This window comes from Thunnus maccoyii, chromosome 10, assembly GCF_910596095.1.
Source record: "Thunnus maccoyii chromosome 10, fThuMac1.1, whole genome shotgun sequence".
Lineage (NCBI taxonomy): Eukaryota > Metazoa > Chordata > Actinopteri > Scombriformes > Scombridae > Thunnus > Thunnus maccoyii.
This window is the reverse complement of record NC_056542.1, coordinates 12,496,880-12,517,241: the sequence shown is the minus strand read 5'-3', so window position 1 is coordinate 12,517,241 and position 20,362 is coordinate 12,496,880. Positions and strand designations below refer to the sequence as shown.

The 20,362-nt window shown below is 37.6% G+C and overlaps 4 protein-coding genes across 4 annotated transcripts; all 4 read left to right on the top strand.

The window, feature by feature from the left end:
- The first annotated feature begins 380 nt into the window (after window positions 1-380).
- Window positions 381-1,725, top strand: apoc1 (apolipoprotein C-I). Its single transcript, XM_042424807.1, has 4 exons — window positions 381-449; window positions 945-1,012; window positions 1,106-1,241; window positions 1,390-1,725. Exons 2-4 carry the CDS (start codon window positions 958-960, stop codon window positions 1,448-1,450), a joined length of 252 nt encoding a protein of 83 aa, XP_042280741.1. The 5' UTR covers window positions 381-449; window positions 945-957; the 3' UTR covers window positions 1,451-1,725.
- Window positions 1,726-7,612: 5,887 nt separating this feature from the next.
- Window positions 7,613-8,793, top strand: apoa2 (apolipoprotein A-II). Its single transcript, XM_042424934.1, has 3 exons — window positions 7,613-7,657; window positions 8,128-8,359; window positions 8,590-8,793. Exons 1-3 carry the CDS (start codon window positions 7,615-7,617, stop codon window positions 8,744-8,746), a joined length of 432 nt encoding a protein of 143 aa, XP_042280868.1. The 5' UTR covers window positions 7,613-7,614; the 3' UTR covers window positions 8,747-8,793.
- A 2,490-nt stretch (window positions 8,794-11,283) lies between these two features.
- apoc2 (apolipoprotein C-II) lies at window positions 11,284-12,085 on the top strand. The gene is made up of 4 exons (XM_042425167.1): window positions 11,284-11,334; window positions 11,560-11,622; window positions 11,745-11,901; window positions 11,995-12,085. Exons 2-4 carry the CDS (start codon window positions 11,574-11,576, stop codon window positions 12,083-12,085), a joined length of 297 nt encoding a protein of 98 aa, XP_042281101.1. The 5' UTR covers window positions 11,284-11,334; window positions 11,560-11,573.
- A 3,448-nt stretch (window positions 12,086-15,533) lies between these two features.
- LOC121905415 (trypsinogen-like protein 3) lies at window positions 15,534-18,731 on the top strand. Its single transcript, XM_042423634.1, has 5 exons — window positions 15,534-15,587; window positions 15,680-15,821; window positions 17,077-17,330; window positions 18,245-18,381; window positions 18,534-18,731. The coding sequence occupies exons 1-5, from the start codon at window positions 15,548-15,550 to the stop codon at window positions 18,729-18,731; spliced, it is 771 nt and encodes a 256-aa protein (XP_042279568.1). The 5' UTR covers window positions 15,534-15,547.
- Window positions 18,732-20,362: the final 1,631 nt, after the last annotated feature.

Below are 20,362 nucleotides of genomic sequence, written 5' to 3'. Positions count from 1 at the left end.
ATTTCTGATATTAAAATGATCAGCTGTTTAAACCACCACTACCACCTCACCCCACTTCTCAGCGTCTCTTCATCAACACTCTTCTTTGTAAATGACAATTAGATATAGACAGATAGACAGATATTGGTTGATGACTTTTATCTGGATTCCCCTCATCAGTGTGCTTCATATCATGTCCTGCAGACTCTAAGGCATACTGTAATAGATAGGCACATAACTTTATTTGCACAGCATATTGCTGTTGTGCTTTTATCATAATCAGTATCTTTTAATTACATTGGTGTTGGTCAATAAAAGGGGCAGTGACACCTCAAGGTCACCACGTGTACATGTTGACTTAAGTCTGGTCCTTTGCGTCACCCTCCTAGAATCCAGCAGGCTTATAAAGAGGGACACACACAAGCGCTCAAACACACTCGATTTTTTTTCTCCTCTGAGACGGAAAACAGGTATGTTGAGCATTTAATTTGCATCACTCCTTGAAGTGATGTTACAAATATTCTTTAAAATAATAATTTTATATTCTTCTTAATGCTGCTTGTACTTAAAAACTGTCTGCAAATTCTTCTTCTTCTATTAAGTACTGTATTCATCCAAAAGTTTTTTTTTCTCTAACCTAATGTGAAATGTTATACTACTTAATGTTGATTTCATGGCGACGTCTGGGTGTTCAAAGTAGACGGCTAAATATGGTTAAAATCACATTATTGAAAAAATTTAACCACAAAGATGAGTTTTTAGGTGTTAATTGATACAGTTTAACGATGTGCGTTAAATTATATGCGTTCAGGCGAGCGTGAAGGGAGCTGTCCCCTCGCTGTGGTGCTGACGTATGGGGGCGCTATTTTTAAAGACAGTTTTTAAAAATCAGTTTTTGACTTTCTGTCTTTGTGCGCGACACTGAGCACAAATAAAATCAAGCTTCCTCTGTCCTTCCTCCTCAGAGTCACAGCCAAGATGAGACTGTACCTTGCAGTTGCCGTGCTGATGCTGGCTTTTGTCGCATACACAGGTAGGTCTTGTGTAAATGACACCCTTAAAACTTCCCCGCAGAGTAGTTTTCTTCCATGTTGTGTAACTCTTTGTCCATCGCTCTCTCCTGCAGAGGCTCAGGAGGAGACCATCGAGCAGAAGTTCGTCAAGTTCGGCGAGCAGATGTCTGAGGTGGGCAAGAGCCTGGCTGATAGGGCCAAGACTACCTTTGATCAGATACAAACCAGCGAGTTTGCATCCACTACCAAGTAAGTACACACACACACACACACACACACACACACACACACACACACACACACACACACACACACACACACACACACACACACATAAAATAAATACGTTTATACACACTTTGACACTAACAATCTGTGTTTGTGCTCTCTTCTTCAGATCCTGGTTTGAGGAGCAGATAGAGAAGCTTAAGACCAAGCTTCAGGAAATCTCCCAGTAGACAGGAAGACAAGATTTCTGTCTACAACCTACAGTCACCCCTCCACCCCCACCTCTAACAGCTGACCTCTTCACTCGGGCCCTCATACTGGAACGCTGACTTATCACACACACATTGCTCTGCTGACCAGACAAAATGGTTACATTGCCTCTCTGTAAAGAGATGTTTTTTTGTAATTTGAGTGTTATCGAAATAATGTGAAAAAGTGCAGTAAAGACAATCAAAAATAAAAATGTTTTTTTATGTAAATTCTGTGTTAGTTTCAGTATTTCTTCATTTAAAGAAAATAACTTCTTAGTGTACTGAATAAATGAGTGGAAGTGTCTGTTAAACATGTTTGATATGAATAAATGAACAATAATGGTCTATGACGATATGGCCTCCATATGTTATATAAGTCACTGCAATTAATCATTCACCTAGAATTGGGATTTAATCTATTACTGGGTTCTAATATCTTGCCCAAAATGTGTAATGCATAAAAAAAAAAAACAACTGATGGGTCAAATCAAATTACCTCACAAATTTTATTTCATGATGCACACATTTCTTAAAAAGTTTCTGGAGGAGAACCTTCATGGAAGACAGTGAGATGAATTTAGCCCATTGACATATTTAATTTTTAACAGAATTCATTTTGCAAGCTGAAACATAGATTTAGCTGAGGGCAGACATTTATTTCTTTGCATTTTCTCAAATTAAACACCTATTATCTAGCATATGAAGAATCAATATTTACAAACTACATATCAAGCAAAAACCTGAGCTTAAATGACTTACTGCAGATCAAAATAAAAACAGCTCCAGTTGGAATATTAACAGATACACACACACAGTCAGATACATACACAGTCTCCAGTCTTGCAATTTATCATTTTAATATATTTACTCATACAATCAGAGCGCAACACCTGTTATATTTAACCCAAATGCATTTGAATGTGCTTCGTGACACAAATTACCTCATCATGATGTTTAGATTATCAGCTCTCATATTGATGTGCATTTATCGGTGCTACTTTTTTAGGGAACAGTTCTTGAGGCCTGTAAGATATTACTATCTTGTAGAAAAACTAACCAATACTATGAGTGAATGTGGAAGGTCCAGGTATCTATTTGAGAAATATCTAATAAAAAGCTTGATCAATTCTTAAATCTCAAAAACAATTTGGCTACTTCCCACTGACTAACCACTGACTAATCACACTGTGATTGAATGCATTTAAAATATTTTTTACCAAATAATTAAATTATACCAGGCTCAGGTTTATATGAATGGGCACTAAAGCTGATCACTTAATCAAATAATAGCTAGCAGCACTGACAGATAATACTTAATTTGTGTCAATAGCTGGTACCAAAGGGCAAGTGCCAACATGTCTGCTTTTCTGACATTTCACAACTCCTGGGCTAAAGTCACTGTTTATGTTGGGTTAATAATCCACCAGATGTCCCAGTTCATTGAAATATGTTTCTGTGAAAAGAACAGAGTGACAGAGGTCAGCAGCTGGTGCACAGAGGTCATAGACTGCACAGATTATGATCAAATTGCACCAGCTGTCTAGGGCTGAAATTAGCTAAAAACATTCAGATTAGTTTGAGATACTTAGAAAACTGCTACGTCTTGGTTGGTCATTGAACGCATCTTCTTAGCTGTCACATTAATAGGAGGACACATGGTACATGTTCATAAAAGTTTGTGCTTCAACTGTTAGATTTCCTGATGCAACTAAACTGAAATATTAAATTAGATTAAAAGTTTTGTCTGCAGCAACTTGTGGTTAAACGCCATCACAAAGTTCTCAAAAGGAAAAAAAAGGAAGGGGGCTTTAGCATTGTCAAGCTTTATACAGTACTTGCAAACACACTGCATATATTTTAACCTTTTACACAGTTTTTTGGAAGCTATGAATGATACTTTAATTTACAATATGACTTTAAAATCAGTCTTAAATTGTGTGTATTCTATTTTTGTATTTATTAAATGCATATATTTTATAATAAATACAACTGATGCATAATGGGCAGGTGACTAGATGTCAGGGCCACACATACACATTTTTAACTCTGTAGCACAGCTTGGTCTGTTTGGACAGCTGTGACATTGGGTTTGTAAGTACAATATAGTTATGAACTGTAATCTCAACATTAGTACTGACGTGTTCCTCTTCACATGATGCAGCAGGCATCGAGTACTGATGAGATTAACGTCTTATCAGGCACATTTTTGTGCACAAGCCCGAAAATAATGTACCCAAAATAAGAGGGTTACTAGTCTTCAACCCTTTTGATTACAGTCACAACCCTGGCCTCATTTAAAAGGTAAATCTTTCAATTTTACAACCAAAAAGTCAGAATAAGTATAAGTGATCCTGAAAATAGGCTAAAGTATCATTTAACAGGTTAAATTGATTTTGTGATGGACTCTGCCCGCAGAACTGCTTTGCTTGGCTGAAAATGTTTATCTTTTTGACCCCCACCCACAGTCTTCACTAAAACCCATATCTTTCCTGTTAGAACAGAGACTTTGACTGGCCTGTATACATATCAGCGCCCGCCAAATGGGTGAGATATCTGATCCAAAGGGCACTTGGACAGTTAGCTCAGCTAATGTTGATCTTCAAAGGATATCAAGAGTTCAGGATCTGCAGATCTAAAAAGCAATGTGTCTTCACTTGGATACCAACATTAACGAAGAAACACATAAAAAACAAAAAGTTTAACCATCAACCATCAACCAACCAATGAACAGTAGCTCTCCTCTGACTCAAATGAAGACCAGAATTCACATCAAACCAGGACAATTTATATATTAACCAGGAATTTTTGCCCATGTGCTGTGTTTAAATTCCCCTAAACCTGAGCTCAAATGTTTGCTATATTTTGTCTGTGCAGTTTGTCTATGTATTAGTGTTTTCTTATATATGATAATATCATAGCAATCAGATAAGTAAATCTGTATTTCTTATTTGTTTGCAATATTTAAGTCCAATACCTGTTTCTGTCACTCAGATTTTTTGCCAATAAAGCGATGTAATGAAGTTAAGGGGAAAAAACAAAACTGTGAATGATCATCCGATCACGACCAATGTACACACTGTTGCGGTCACCCAATACAAATACAATGGCTCAATAACACTTGTTTCATTCAACTTCTGTTGACCAGAGCTGCGGAGCAAAAGGTAAAAATACCCTTAGTCACTATTTTACATGTTTGTTGTGATGTTAATGAAACCACAGTAACTTTTTTTTTTTTTTTTTTTTTTTTTCTCGGAGTCTGTGATTGTATTTGGTGTCGTAATGACTTTATTATTGAAAAGACTTTCTTTAAATGATGATGTGCTGAGAATACAGTACAATTGTATTTGTGACATCTAAGTAACACTGCAAATGGATTGTATTAAAAAATAACTATTTAGCATAATAAAAATATTAATATGAATAATAAACTGCTGATTACATTTTAAAATACAGCTGGTTTTGAGTGTCTGTGCTTCTCTCCTCTTTTTTGTGGCAGATGCATTTGAAATTGCTTGTTTCCTGTCTCATCTTACTATCAGGTATGTTTTTTGTTGTTTTTTTTTAATTCTACATCTTCAGTTTCAGTTCCTTTATTTCTGACCTTTTTTACCAGTCGTGTCTTTTCTCTTTTACGACTGATGTGTATTTGACTGACTTCCTCTGCAGCATGTGGGCCACTTTTGGCCCAGACACCAGCCCCACAACCTGACCCTGAAGGAATACTGCATAGGCTGGCGGATAGAGCCAGGTACTTCCAGATGCATTCTGTTTATGATGTACATGCAGCTCATTTATGCAATCAAACTGGACATTTCTGTAAATGATTGCTGGTTATCGGAATTGTTAAAATATGTTGTTTGTTTGCACATTGATGTGTTTATGTGCGCATGTTTATGTGTCCCTTATTACTCATTTGTGTACTTGTGCATCTCATAGGGAAGTCAAAGCTCAAGTCCAGAATGTGGGGGAGGTAGTGCTGGGGATAGCTGGAGCTTACTATGAAGATCACCTCCAACCAGTGGCTGACAGTTATTCTCAATGGGCCTCCAGTCTTAAAAGCTCTGTGTGGGAGAAGATCCAGACAACCATTGACAACTACATGCCATTTAAAGCAACTACTCAAACTGATCAGCTCCCTTAAAACTAAAGCAAACAACAAGACCTCCAAATTAAACAACCAAATAAGTCGTTTAACCATGCACTTCAGAATGACTCATAGGAGCGTTTTCTAATCAGGTGCCTCTATCAGTAGTAATCAGAAAGACAACATAATTTGTCTGCGCTTTCCAAAACCATTACAAATCATTGTTGTAATAATGATGTTTTTATGATGTGGCAATGCTGTGGTTAAGGTCTGGTTAGGTTTAGGCACAAAATCCACTTGATTAGGTTTAGGGAATGCTCATGGTTTGGGTTAAAATGATCATTTGAAATGTGGTGTGGGTTAAAGTCACTACTTCCTCAAAGTCAGGCAATCTTCGTTGTCATGGCAATAGTTGTAGTTATGGTTTTTAAAAAACTGTCCTGACTTGCGATTGGAAGTGAACAGTCCACTTTTTGCAAGTTAGGATCTAACCAACCAACCAACCCACAATCTCCGAATATATGAATATAAAAATCTTACATAGACATCGTCTGAACTGCATCGCTTTTCCAGGTCATAATTACTACACCCACCTGATGGCATCTGTCACTCAAACGTAACTATAGGTCGTTTTTGGCGACTGAAATTACGACCTATTGTGTTGTTTTTCTTGGGAGGACTTAAGAAAAGCTGACAGTAAATTCATATTCTTAAAACAAGACACTGCTCATGTCTTGAGTTTGGTTATGTGAAGTATGTGAAAAATCCAACTAGTTCATAATAAAACTTTTCACATCAAACAGCCTAAGTTGTCTCTGTTCTTACTGTATAGGCCCAGCTTGTCATGCAATGAGAAAGGCAAAAATCTAAAGAGGGAATATTTATGTGTGACCATTCATGTGATCATTTGTACGTTCTTACTATAATCATGCAAAGTGACATTTCTCTAGATAGACATTACACAACTTACATCCAGTTCTGTTAATGAACACATAAATCTTAGCATTTTTAGTGACCAATTCATTACTGTGGCTGACGCTTTGGCCCTAAGTCTTCCTTTTTGCAAAAATCAGATGGAAAAAGAAGAGAGAGAAATAATGTAGAAAAAGACATAGAAAAAAAGGAAAACCTTATAAACATTATGGCAATGATCATTTATGACCCTGCATTCAGTCTGCCTCAGTGTATCAGGGTGAAAGGTGAAGGCAGAAATCCCTGCACGCATTGCTCTGAGTTCAGCACAGTGTGTCTAGACAGGTCCTCGTTGATTGACCTGCTGACCATTTGACTCTGATCTCTCACTGAACAGACATTATAAAGGAGTTCTGACTTGCTGTCAATGATATGCTGATTAGCAAGAATTAATCTAATCAAGACTGTGATTAATTGCAACAGGCAACAACAGGCAAGTCATTTTGAAAGTCTCTTTTTCTTTCACATGAGGCACAAGGACTGTGACATGAAGAGAAATCTTGCAAACTTGTGCAGTATCAGGAGGGCTTTGAGTGCATCGCCATATGAATACAGATAAACTTAGGTTTACAGAACATTGCATAACCACATAGACATATTTCCACATACGGTATTTAAAGTGAATATCATGTACACTGGACTTTGTTTAGGTGAATATGTGTGTGTGTGCATGTGCATGAGCATGCACGTGTGTGTGTAGGTGTGTGTATGCTCATCAGATGACGTTTGTTTGCAGTCCCCCCCTATATCATCCTGGCCAGATGTGAGCTCCGAGTTACAGACAACTCACATTCAGAGAAGACTGTCACTTCTTGGATCTGTACATCCAACACAGCAGCAGGTAATGACTCTTCTTGATGCATCAGCCCTCAAAGCTTCTGTTCTGAAGCTACTTCTGAATAGATATCACTGAAATGTAACTTTTATGAAAAGATTTAGGGATCGGATTTTTTGCATTTTTATAAACTTGTTTTATAAACTTGTTTATCATCTTCTCAGGTTAAAATGGCAAATATAGAAAAGAAATATTGATGCATTAAATGCAGAGTTAAGTTTTCATTTTTCTTTTTTTCTTTTTGTTTCAGAGATGAACGCAAAATACGCCTTTGCACTGATCCTCGCTCTGCAGGGTAAGACAATAAACCAATGCAGTCTAGACAATTGCAGTGTATGGATTTGATCTGAAAGCTGAACTACAACGTGACATTTGAAATATAGAAAATTTTACACAAAACTTGGAGAACCATTTGTGGCAATTGACTTTAAATGTAAATGCCTTTAATTTTTAACTTGCTATTTGCACTGACTGTGGTAAAACTGATATTTTTTTGTATTTATATGTGTAATAATTTGATGGATATTGTTGCATGAATAGCTCCTATGCTGCTTTATCTGTGGTTGACATACAAGCTAAATACTGAATGGACATAATTACCATGAGTGAGAAATCAGCTTTTCTATGGCCTTTAAAGGCACATTTACACACAAATCCATAAATAGTTGCTTTGGAATACCAATACAAAAACAAGTTAACATCTCCAGATGATCTCTTGACATATTCTTATAACATAATTATCCTACCATTCTTATTCCATTCCAGTCTCCATGAGCCTGTGTGACCTTCCAGCACCAGATCAGGAGCTTGTTGAAAAGTATGACCAACTGAAATCTGTGTTCTACAAGAGGCTGCTGACAGCTTACGGCAAGCTTCAGGCTGCTGCTGCTCCATTAGTGGAGAGAGTGGGCGACCATGAGCATGGACAGGCTGCCAAGGACTACATCGAGGATCTGATGGCCAAGCCTCAGGTCCAAGCTGTCGCTAAGGTTGCCGCGTAAGTGTTCACAGAGAAATATCTTTCCAGTGAAGATCCTGTAGATGTCAGTTTCAAGGAAATGCATTTACTTAAACTGCAAATTTCAGTATTCAGTATTTCAAAGAGAAATATTACTAGTATATCAAACATCTTTTGCTGTAAATAAAACATAAGGCTCCTCCAGGTACTGAGGTAACTGTTGAATCTCTAGATTTCTTTTAATAATCTGTCTTCCCTATTTTGTGCAGTGGCCTGGGCCAGGAGGCTGCTCCTTTGGCAGATAAGGCCCGTACCGCCGTGCTGGGCCTGTACGGTCACTACGTGCGCCCCCATGTCGGCTACTACCTGAGTGATGCCATCGATCACATCAAGGTGTACCTGGACAAATATATGCCAGCTGAGTAAAGAAGACCAACTGCAGCAAACCACCTGCCATCAGCCTGTAATAGATGATAACTCATAGAAACTACACCAATTTAGGCTGAGAAGAGCAATGCACAATGCATCCTTTGCTTCTTTTCAAATTAAAATCTTTGCCAAAAGGAGCAAAGTTAAAAGCATGTCAAACATGTCAACACCACCTGTGCAAAATTGTGCATGTACAGTATTTTGTGTTTGATACACTAACCATAGTCTTTGTGTGCATGTGTATGTATATGTGTGCGTGTGTTCAATAAAATGAACTGGAAACAACTTGAAATGTGCTTTTTCATCTAGAGATTGATGGTTTACTTTAACAGGGTCTGATACACTGATTGATATCAAACATTGTCCTATCCCTATATTATTTCATGAGCAGACAGACTCCACTCATGGCTGTGCTATATAATTAGTTATGAATTTTAATTAAGATACAAAATCTCCAAATCTTAATTGCCACACAAACTATTTAGCAATACACAGTGGGGGTTATAAAATTAGCTGTATTCAACATCATCAGCTGTAATTTTATACTTTACACTATCAGTGACAACAACAACAAAAAAAACCCCATTTAATTATTATACACAGACTAATGATAAAACATGGGGTTGTCTCATATTTTTACCGGGAAAATATTTTCATATTTATTTTGGACAGGAGACTTCGGCCCAATAAGTTGAATTTTGTTCACAGAATGGTGAAAGATGATGCTTGTAACTTGTATAGTTCTATACTAAAATTATACCAAAGTACAAAACCATATGGATTATTTCCAAACAAGCAACATTTGCTTGAAATAAAATGTTAGATTAGTGTTAATGGATAATATAGGCAATAGGTCAATTTTGTAATCTTTTGTATTTACATTAAGCATACAAATATCTCTGCTCTCTGTGTAATCACAGTCTTCATGATACAAAGATTTCAAGATAACAGAACTGATAGAATATCATGTCAACATTACTGTAAGCATTAATAATGCCATTATGCAACTTAATGTCGCACAGTCTTTACAGTGCTAAACACACAGAGCTGTGTCACATCAGGATTGAATCAGCTGGATTTAATCAAAACCAAGTTCTCAGTCTCAGTTTGAATCCTGCTGCCCACAGCTGTCCTCATATAGTGACCTGAGTTCTTGGGTCACAAGCAACATGACATGTGTGGCTGGATCACATGATTGGCCTGAGATGTTTTCTTAAGACTGGATAATATGTAGCTATTACAGAAAAAAAGACTTAAACCCAAACACATCAGATCAAAACTGAGCCTTCACTGTGTTTTTTTGTATTTATTTACAAGAATATACACATAGCTGGATAGATAATAAACTTCTGCCACAGTTTGATGATTGATAGATCATAGAAAAATAAATCCAAAGCTCTTATAAACTATATAAATACTGTACTCTGCAGGTTATCATTTTCTCTGTGATTTCCCCATGTGGTATGTAGTATAAAAGTATAAATTCATTCATTTAAAAAATCACTACAGCTTGAAAGCTAACATTGTTTTTGTGTATAAATGTTCTGCCATGACAAGCAAAAATAAATGTATCATTTATAAACCAGAATCAAAATACTAAAAGAAAAGACAAATAGTTAAAAAAAAAAAAATTATAGTAGAAAATTAAAAAAAGAAGTAAAGGTCATGTGAGTATTCCACAAACAAGAGAAAATAAACAAAATCTAAGGTTCAGCATGTTGTTCTCCCAATCTCATTTGGAATCAAATCAAACATTTCATATTTCAGCTCATTTTTATTTTTCAGCTGTGCCTTTGCTAGAAAATTCTGTGCAAAAACAGATGCTTCTCCATTTCTGATTAAGACCCTGCTGATGAGTAGAAGGTGTCAATGGATCTTTTACATTCATGAGTGGAAGAGATTAACCTTAAAAAATCTGTTATAACAAAGAGCTGCAAGGTATCCTTTACCTGTAGCACAATAAATCTAATCTAGTTGGCCTAAATACTTCGTAACCTGAATTAGCCAGATGACGTGTACAACACACTCTAGACTCAGGGCCATCTTAATAGAACTTAGGACTATTGTAATGGGGCATGAACGCATCACCACCGTTATGCAAGAAACAAGTGCCTCCTCATGGGGGTTGTGAGCAGGGCAAGGTGTAAGAGTGTGCTGCATTAATGAATTACTGAACTAATCGATGGAAAATAATTGATTGTGCCGTATTTGAAGTTAGCGTCACAAACATAGAGTCAGTGGGAAATGTACTAACACAATGCTCCTTCATCAACTGCTGCACAAATTAAATCAAGTCCGACTAAATTCCTAACTGGCAGTTGATGACATTTAAAGTCCCCTTTGACGCTTTACTCATCATCTTCATATTTACATAGATAGCCACAATGTCTGATTTATCAAGACACAATGTCACTCATTGTCCCACAAACACTCAGCAGACAACAGCGCAGGTTTATCTCCCACACATTGCACTTTGGCTCTGTGAGCGACAAGTCAACACATTTACGCTCCTATATAAACAGGTCAGGCCAACAGTGGCTCTTACTCTGTTTTCTTCATCACAGTCATTTCTGCAGGGGAATACAGTGAGTATTGCCATATTTACTTTAATTACTGAATGGGATGGAATGTAAGAGTCTCAGAAATGCATAAATGTTATGAAAAAAGCTCAAAAAGATTTAAATATTTTGAGACTTGAGCTGTATGTTCAACTACACATGGGAGGGAAAAATCTAAGACTTTGTCTCACCTTAGTGGATAAAGTGAGGTAAGCTTTAAATGTCTGCTCTCTTTATTCTCTCTACTCGCAGATACGAGTGACAACATGAATAAGCTGCTGGTTATTACTGTGCTGGTTGCACTCCTCGCTCTCAGTAAGTGCACTCTCAGACCATGAAATTCAATTTGAAACAGGATAAATTGATGCTAAAAAATATCCTTTGTTTTCCCGATATACTATGGTACCCACTGACCCCTCTGACCTGTTTTCATTCAGGTGCTGAAAGCTTCCGTGTGACGAGGCAGACTGAGGAGGAGCAGGGGACCCTTACCAAGATCACCGATACCGTCAAGTCCTACTATGACGAAGCCATCAACACTGCCAGTGGATACCTGGATAGCATCAGGGGCCTGAAGCTCGAGGAGAAGGCAAAGTAAGAGATTTTAAACTTAAAACAATATGTGCTCAATTTGGAAAAGTTTGAATTCATATATAAAACTGTTCTCTTTTGGTGTGTTGCCCATAGGAATCTTTACACCGACACCACTACAGTCGTGAGCACCTATGCTGGCATAGTGCAGGACCAGCTTTACCACATCTTTTACCAACAACAGTAAACAAAAATTGATTTCCAGTGACTTCAGCTATCCAGTCTGACAGCGTATGAACTTTCAAGCTCAAGGCCATCTAAAGGCCAAAAAACAACATTTGACATTCTGAACTTGGCCATATCTCCCCTCACCCAAGCCTCAAAACTTCAAACTGCATCTTCAAAAATAATGGACCCAGTGCTCTTTGAGGGGCTTTCTTGGGCCACTGCACTGGTGGTAAATGGTGATAAACACCCAACAGGGACTGTAATCCTTTGAAACAAACAACTAACAGCTTGCACAGAAGACACTGGACAGAACAACTTGGCCAGCATAAGCAAAGGAAAGATTTTCTTCATGGGTCTCCAAATTAGAAAACATCCAGCCATGAAAATAATGCAAATAATTTAATTCTCTCACGCCACCTACTGGTGTTTTGGTTACCTCTTGGTTGCCTCTAATGGTCATCCCACCATCCAGCCTGAATGCATTTAAATATTTGTCATATCTTGAAATAAAATATTTATACTAAAACTGTTGTCTGTGGTTGATAAATGACCAAGAAATTACTTTGTGAAAAAAAATATGTTTGATATGCTAAATTGTGCATATTGCTGCTGTCTGTTTGTGTAAGACCTGTGTTTTCTTTTATCTCACTGATGCAAAGAATCACATGTTTATGTCTGTATGAATCTTCAATGAGGCACCAGACTTTTATCAGCTGAGGCAGCACCAGAAGAGAGGCTTCTGTTGCAATTAATAATAGATGAAAAGGAACAACATGTACAATCTGAGTGCAAAGCGAGCAACAGGGATGTATAAACAACAAAGACTGTGAAGTTTGCTCTGTGGATTTTGACAAAGAGTGATATTAGAATGTTGTGATTTTTTAATGAATGCATAAATCTGCAATATGTGGCCTCTTCTGAATCTACAAGCAACACAAACAAACAAAATCAATTATCAATTTGCTTTCAAGTATCATCTTTAACAAGAGATATGTCTATATATTTATATAACTATATATATTTATACACCTATATCTATCTACAGTATATCTATAATATATATATATATATAGAGAGAGAGAGAGAGAGAGAGAGAGAGAGGAAAAACCAACAATCACACATCAATTCAAAATCTCCCATAGGTGTTCAATAGGGTTGAGATCTGGTGACTGCGAAGGCTATAGTGTATGATTCACATCACTTTTATACTCATCAAACCATTCAGTGACCCTTTGTGCCCTATGAATTTCGGCATTGTCATCCTGGAAGAGACCACTCCAATCAGGATAGAAATGTTTCATCATAGGATAAAGGTGATCACTCAGAACAACTTTGTATTGATTTGCAGTGACCCTTCCCTCTAAGGGGACAAGTGGACCCAAACCATGCCGAAATGCCCCCCAAAGCATAACGGAGCCACTCACTGTAGGGTTCAAGCATATATATATATATGCATGACCCCTACAGTGAGGGGAATCATGCTGACATTGTCAGAAAGGTGATAATTCTACTTTATTATTGAGGTCGTAGTGGGTGGGTGGTGGTGGTGTACTGGAGTGCATTATACTGAAAAGTCTCCTAATCTCCCAGTGCACCACCACCACCCACTATGACCTTAATAATAAATATAAAGTAGAATGATCACCTCTCTGACAATGTCAGCAAAAACAAAAAATGTATAAGCTTCGTAAAAGTAGAATTTATGGCAGAGCTGGATCGCATTAGATTTCACAGGTGTACCCAATAAAGTGGACCTCACTGTATATGCACTACTACTGTTATTGTACCTCTACTAACACAAATAAATATCCAGCCCTTTATGTATTTTTGTCTAGATCTGTCTAGACTGCATCAATTTGAGAAGCTTTGCATTCTGTGTTAGGTATCAGAATTTGTCTCATAGTTGTCTCTTGTCATCAGACTTGGCTTTGACACATATTTCATTTAATCTGGCAGCAAATGTGCTACAAAACAGAAACAAAATCAAATTATTGATGTCAAAGACGGATATCACTTGTGATCAAAACTTACTTAAAAGCTTACTCTTTTTTGTGTTGTGTGTGTCAATGTTACACACTGTCACTGTTTACTGAAAACAATGTGTCTCCAAATTTGGTAACTTTGAAATTTTTCTTTATGGGTTATTTCTCCTAATTATTAAGACAAATGTATAATTTAGAACCCTTACTGGATTATCTGAAAAATGCATTGTCACACAGTTGAGAACAGGGATGTTTTTCACAGGATAACAATGATATTTGCTTTGACAGATTAGATTTTAATCTCAATTTTAAATTGGGGGGAATGTTATCTATATTTACAACTGTCCACCTATCACATCTCCATACTTACGTGCTTTTAGAGATGTTGCACCTAAAAGGGACTGTCCTGTGAAGTGAGTGCGTACATCCAGTGCTTCCAGGTGCACTTGGACCCAGTGAGTGTGTGTAGACATGGGTATAAATGTATGTGTAGGTGACAGAGGAGAAGGGGGGATATACAACACACAGGATACAGGATAATCTCAGATCACTACCTGTGCCCATAGTGTCAACAAAAGAATGACTAAGGAAACAAATGATATGCAAAACATTGATATTTCTTGATGTTTTATGTTTGAGGTCAAATTGACCTTTTAGTCAAAAGTCTGCACCTTAAAAACATTAAGTCATGTAAATATTTCACCATTTGTTCCTTAGCCCAAATATCACAACTTGTACCTCACTCATTGAATATTGTCACAAAAAATTAGCTTATAAAATGTTATCCGGCCTTGTGACAGTACCTGAATTATTTAAAAAGTCATTATTTATCAACTTAGAATATGTTTGAGTCTTAAAGGAGTCGAGATCAATATTGCCAAATATTTTGGTTTCTCAAGCAAAACACTACAGGAGGGCATTTAGAGTTGAGCAATATGTGATGTTTTATCAAGGATTTTAAAATTGCGTCATGGTAAAGTGTTAACTTTATGAACAGCAGTGGACATGGTATCTCTACTCTTATCTCCTTTATTATTTCTTCCTGTAGTACTACAAAAGCTTTGTTCATTTATCTATGACACCATTCTCCATTTCAATGTGCACTTAGCAAAGACTAACCATAAAAAATGGTTTTAATACAGCCCACTATAAACCAAAATAATCTGTGTACTGCCAAAACATAGAACAATAAATGTGATGTAAGATGTCTCACAGATATCTTTTGTACACTGTAAATGGGTTTCCTCCTTGTTCTTAATAAGGGTACAAAAAGTTACAGGAAACAAGGTGTGTCCCGCTTACTGAACGTATTGTGACAGAGGTTTCTGAAAACTTCTCTGATAAGATTATTACAAAGGTTATGGCTAAATGGGAAATTACGCCAGAAAACAGTATTATATGTTCCTCCCTCTGTCCTCTAAAAATCTTGCAGTTATAAATAGGACAGACTGACACACTATTCCAGCTACAGAAGACAATACAACAACAAGACATACAGCATGAATCTTCTCCTTCTAGTGGTTGCTTTGGGGCTTGCAGGTAGATATTTACTGTGCAGTGTCTAAATGACAAAAAAGTAATAGTATAGAAAAGTCACTCAGTTTCACTTTGCTGTTGTTGGTGTGTTACAGGAGCGTCTCCCCTGGAGGACTACAAGACATGTCAGCCTCACTCCAGACCCTGGCAAGTCTATCTGCATGGTGGAGGAGTATCCTGCAGTGGTGCTCTTATCGATGAGTGGTGGCTTGTAACCTCCTTTGACTGTGCACCCACGTAGGTACCAGTGCTGTTGGAGCAAATCCAAATGAGTACTGCTGGTGTTGAGTGAAAATCATAATTTGTGGTTTCTTGTTTCCCTGAACTGAAAATTTGCCACATCTTTTATTTGTTGACTTGTTTTTTTATGACTGTTACACTTTTCAGGGTTATGAGTTAACATAACATTTGATGTAAAGAGTTTAATTTGTTCCTGTTAAACAGTGTTTTATTCTAATAGCACCACTAAAATTTGATGTGCAGCCAGTTTTCCCAAATTATCAGCAGTAAAATCATATCTCTGCTTGGGAAAACCTGGATAAGGTGCTTGTTATAATCAGTTTTGTTAACCATTTTTTCAACCATGTTTTAATTAAATCTAGCATTTTCTACTGTTAATTCAATTGCTGCAGCATTTACAGCCTGACCTTCAACCTGCAGCTCTCCCAATGTCTCACATAGTTTTCCTGAAGAGATTAACAAGCAAAATACCTTGCATTTTTTAAACTTTCCCTCACAAAAGTGACTTATGAATAGGTCAGATATTGTCATTGCTAGTTTGATCATTTTGCAGCACTGCATATGCTGTGCTAATACTTCCTAATAAACAATTGCAAGAGAATACATCACTATAGGGCTGCAGCTAATTTTTAATTGATATTATTAATCTGTTGATTATTTTCTCAATTAATCAATTAACCTTTAGTGTTTATAAAATGTCAGAAAATGGTGAAAAATGTTGATCACTGTTTCCCAAAGTCCAAGGTGACGTTCTCAAATGTCTTCTTTTGTCCCAACCAATAGTCCATAATTCAAAGATATTCAATTTACAATCATAAATAAACCAGTAACTATTCACATCTGAGAAGCCAGAATCTAATCTAATCTAAGAACTTTTTCTTAAAAATATGACTCAAATCAATTATCAGAACAATAGATTCATAATTGATTAATCGACTCATTATAATTTGTCTTGTGTCAGCAAATGAGTCAATCAGCTGGTTGTGTAGTAATTTGTCTGCTTGTTTAGCTCTGTGATTATGCTGTTCTTTGGCAGTTAGAAAGGCTTTATATTGTTCTACACTACAAATGTGTGTCCCAGCTTAATTATATCACACTGATTAACCTGCTGCTCATATCTGATTAAGGCTCACTGTTCCTTGGTCATGGTCCTGTTTCTGCCTGAGGCCTGAAAGGTCGGCCTGAGCTTAATAAATTAAGTCTTTCTTCTCTGTGTGTCTCCTTCCCTCTCCTCTTTCTTTGTCCTCTGCAGATCTTACAGTACCATTGCATCTCTTGGGGAACATGACGTGACAGTGGAGGAGGGCACTGAGCAGCACATTCATGTTGCTGAGGTAATCCGTCACAGCCCCTACCGCTCACCCCTCCACAGCCTCACAATGGTCCGTCTGACTAAGCCCGCCCGCTTTACCCAGTATGTCCACCCCATCCGTCTGCCCAGCCACTGCCCACAGCCTGGACAGACCTGCTATGTCAGCGGCTGGGGCTCCACCATCCCAAATCAATGTAAGTGGATTTAAAGGTGCTACTATGGCTTTTACACCTCATTAACTTATGACCACATTAGAATTTAGTACATTGCTTTATAAACCAGTGTTCCCCAATCCAGTCCAAGTATTCCCTGTTCTACAAGATTTTTATTCATGCTTTCTTATGAATATCTGTTCTAATATATATATTTTTTAAATATTTCTCATCAAATATGTTGTGTGTATAAGGCCTGACAAAGATGCTGGATGCATTTCCTTCCTCATAAATCATTTGTAAACCTGCATTGTTTACATTGACATGCAGTCTTTTTCTTGTCTTTTATTAGCCTGTTGCCATGTTTAATCTCCATCAGTTGTTGATATGCATTATTGCTCTCTGGACTTGGAAGAAATGTGCTTATAATGTGTATCCTCATTCGCTTACAAATTGTAGCACCAACACTATTTTCACAGTGTCTCAGGGAAAGGTTTCATTCTGATCAGCAGGTGAAAATGTCCTCACGATAAAACCTAATCAATATTCTAGTCATTGCAGGTCTAACAAGGCATGGACCAAGTATTTTAAAAACAGCTAAAAATGGCTTTCTTTAATCAGAGGAGTTTCTAATTGCCTGTCAAAATGCCCTGTCAGTGATCAAGACTAATTAAAAGAGGTAGACCTTGAAAATAGTATTCGCTCAAGGTTTAGACCTTATGCTCCAGTGCAAGAAGTGGCAATGCATGAAAATGGGAAGTAATCCATACACTTGCATACAAAAAAGAAGGAAACTTTGTTGTAGAATGAGTAGCAGATTGATGGGTGTCGTACAGAATATATCACAACTGCTAAATTGTACTTATGTTACAGATTCAGATGAGAAACCTGATTTGAAGTACGTTATTTCACTGTGTCAGAGTAAGAACCCACCTTCATCTTCCTCCTCAAAACAGATGAGCCTCCTCAAAGCCTGAAGTGTATAACTGTGCCTGTTGTGGATGACCAGACTTGTATGAACACTTTCCCTGAGTACCTGTACTGGAGCCCTTTCATGGTCTGCGCTGGTCAAGTAAACACAGATAACTGCATGGTGAGCATGGGCACAACCCAAAGAAACTCTTCCTCAGTTTCCCGCCTTCTACTGTATTCATAGCATTGTCGTTGTCATTTCAACTCACTTATTGGCATGAATTTACCATGAACAACAGCAACAGAGTCTCCTATTCTATCTCCATTTTTCAGAATAATGGTGGCAGTGTGATGGTGTGCGATGGCCAGCTGCAGGGTGTGCAGTGGTTCAGACATGGCTGCAGGAACCCAGCTGACCCAAGTGTCTACACCAAGCTGTGCATGTACAATGACTGGATCAACAATGTGAGGGACAGTTACATACCCATTCTGCCAACTGAAACCACTCCAAGGATGCAAACACTATTATGAACGCTGCTCCTGACCACTTTGCATGGTAGGTTTAGTGTTATGAAAACCATGCTAGAACCAAACTTTTAGGGTTGACCTCTAAGTCAGTTAAGCAAGACACAAAACTATTGCATTTTGTGAAGTTATACTCTAGGTAAGATTAACTGATGTAAATATGTAGGAATATTTATGAACATTTTGCAGCTGTCGCACATGCAAATCCTATGCTAAGCTAAAAAGCAGCAGGAAAAGCTGCATGCAAACTCAAAGATGTATATATAAACAACTAAAAAATAAAATAATAACGTGTTCAAATGCTTCATGTTGTATTCATGAATTTTAATACATAATTTACTCCGTGACTCTTCCTTTTTCCTCATTTGCCTCAGCAATCCGTTTTCACAGCTGGCTAGCTGCTGCTAATCAGCTCTGATTTTCTCATGCTAGATCATAACTTCACACACGCTACTGTGTCTTTGACAGTGACAGTGAATTAGACATGACAGTGAATATTTGTTTCAGCTCCACATACACTAAAATCTATAAGTCTTGTGACTGCTGGCTCCTTGACTAAAGGACTAGCAGCTTTTTTAACCCAAATATGTGAAACCAGCTATTGCTGTTCTGAAAAACAATAAATGAGAACTAAAACGGTGTTTAAAGCTACACTAATAAATTAAGCATAGCGTTAGTTCAGGCAGGCCACAAAGTCAAGCTCATCTCACAAACCCAGCCTATATCAGCTGATAGCAGCTGATCTCAAAGTCAGCCCACATCAGCTGATGGCTCAATTGATTCTCTTCTATGCATTCAATTGGCAAATCTTATACAAGGCACCTTATTTAAACTGCTTTAGTCTGCCTACCCTTGCTGCTTCCTCTGCAAGCCACCTTGCAAGCCACCTCCACCCCAGTTTTTGCTTTACATGCTGTGTCTGACTGAATCAATGTCATTTCTGTTGTCACTGTTGCATGCTCTGCTCAGTACCTGGGGCCTTTGCTGCTGCTCTCCCTGCCTTAGGCTTTCCATGTAAGCACATGGAAGGGCAGGGAGGTTTGACTGAAATATTTTTAGCCATGCTAGAGGCATGGCTCTACAGATGGCAATGTAAGTCTGTTGATCAGTCAGTCTCAACACCCATTAGATGTACCATGAAATTTTGTACAGACATTCTATGGTCCTCAGAGGATTAATTCCACTGAGTTTACACCACCAGCAGGTTGCTATTTTTGGCATTTAGTGAAATGTTTTGACAACTATCGGATGGATTTCCATGAAATTTAGTACAGATATCCATGGTGCCCAGAGGATGAATCCAAGTCACGTTTTCCCTGCCCTGACAGTACCTCTATTACCACCAGCAAGTCAAAGCTTTCCCTTATTCTGTGAAATATCTGTGGTCATAATTAAATCACTTAATGAGCCTCAGATGTACTTTTTGTTAAGTGCTAATTAGAAAATGTTTGCATGCTAAGATGCTAAACTAAGTTGGTGACTGTGGTAAACATTATACCTGATTAGCATCAGCAAAAATAGTTTTGGATCATTCTCTTCATCCTCATTAGCATTTTTTTCTAGCCGCAGCAGGCAACTGTTTTCATTAAAAAATGGTGGACATATGACTCCAAAAAATGCTAATGTTGCTCAGTTTC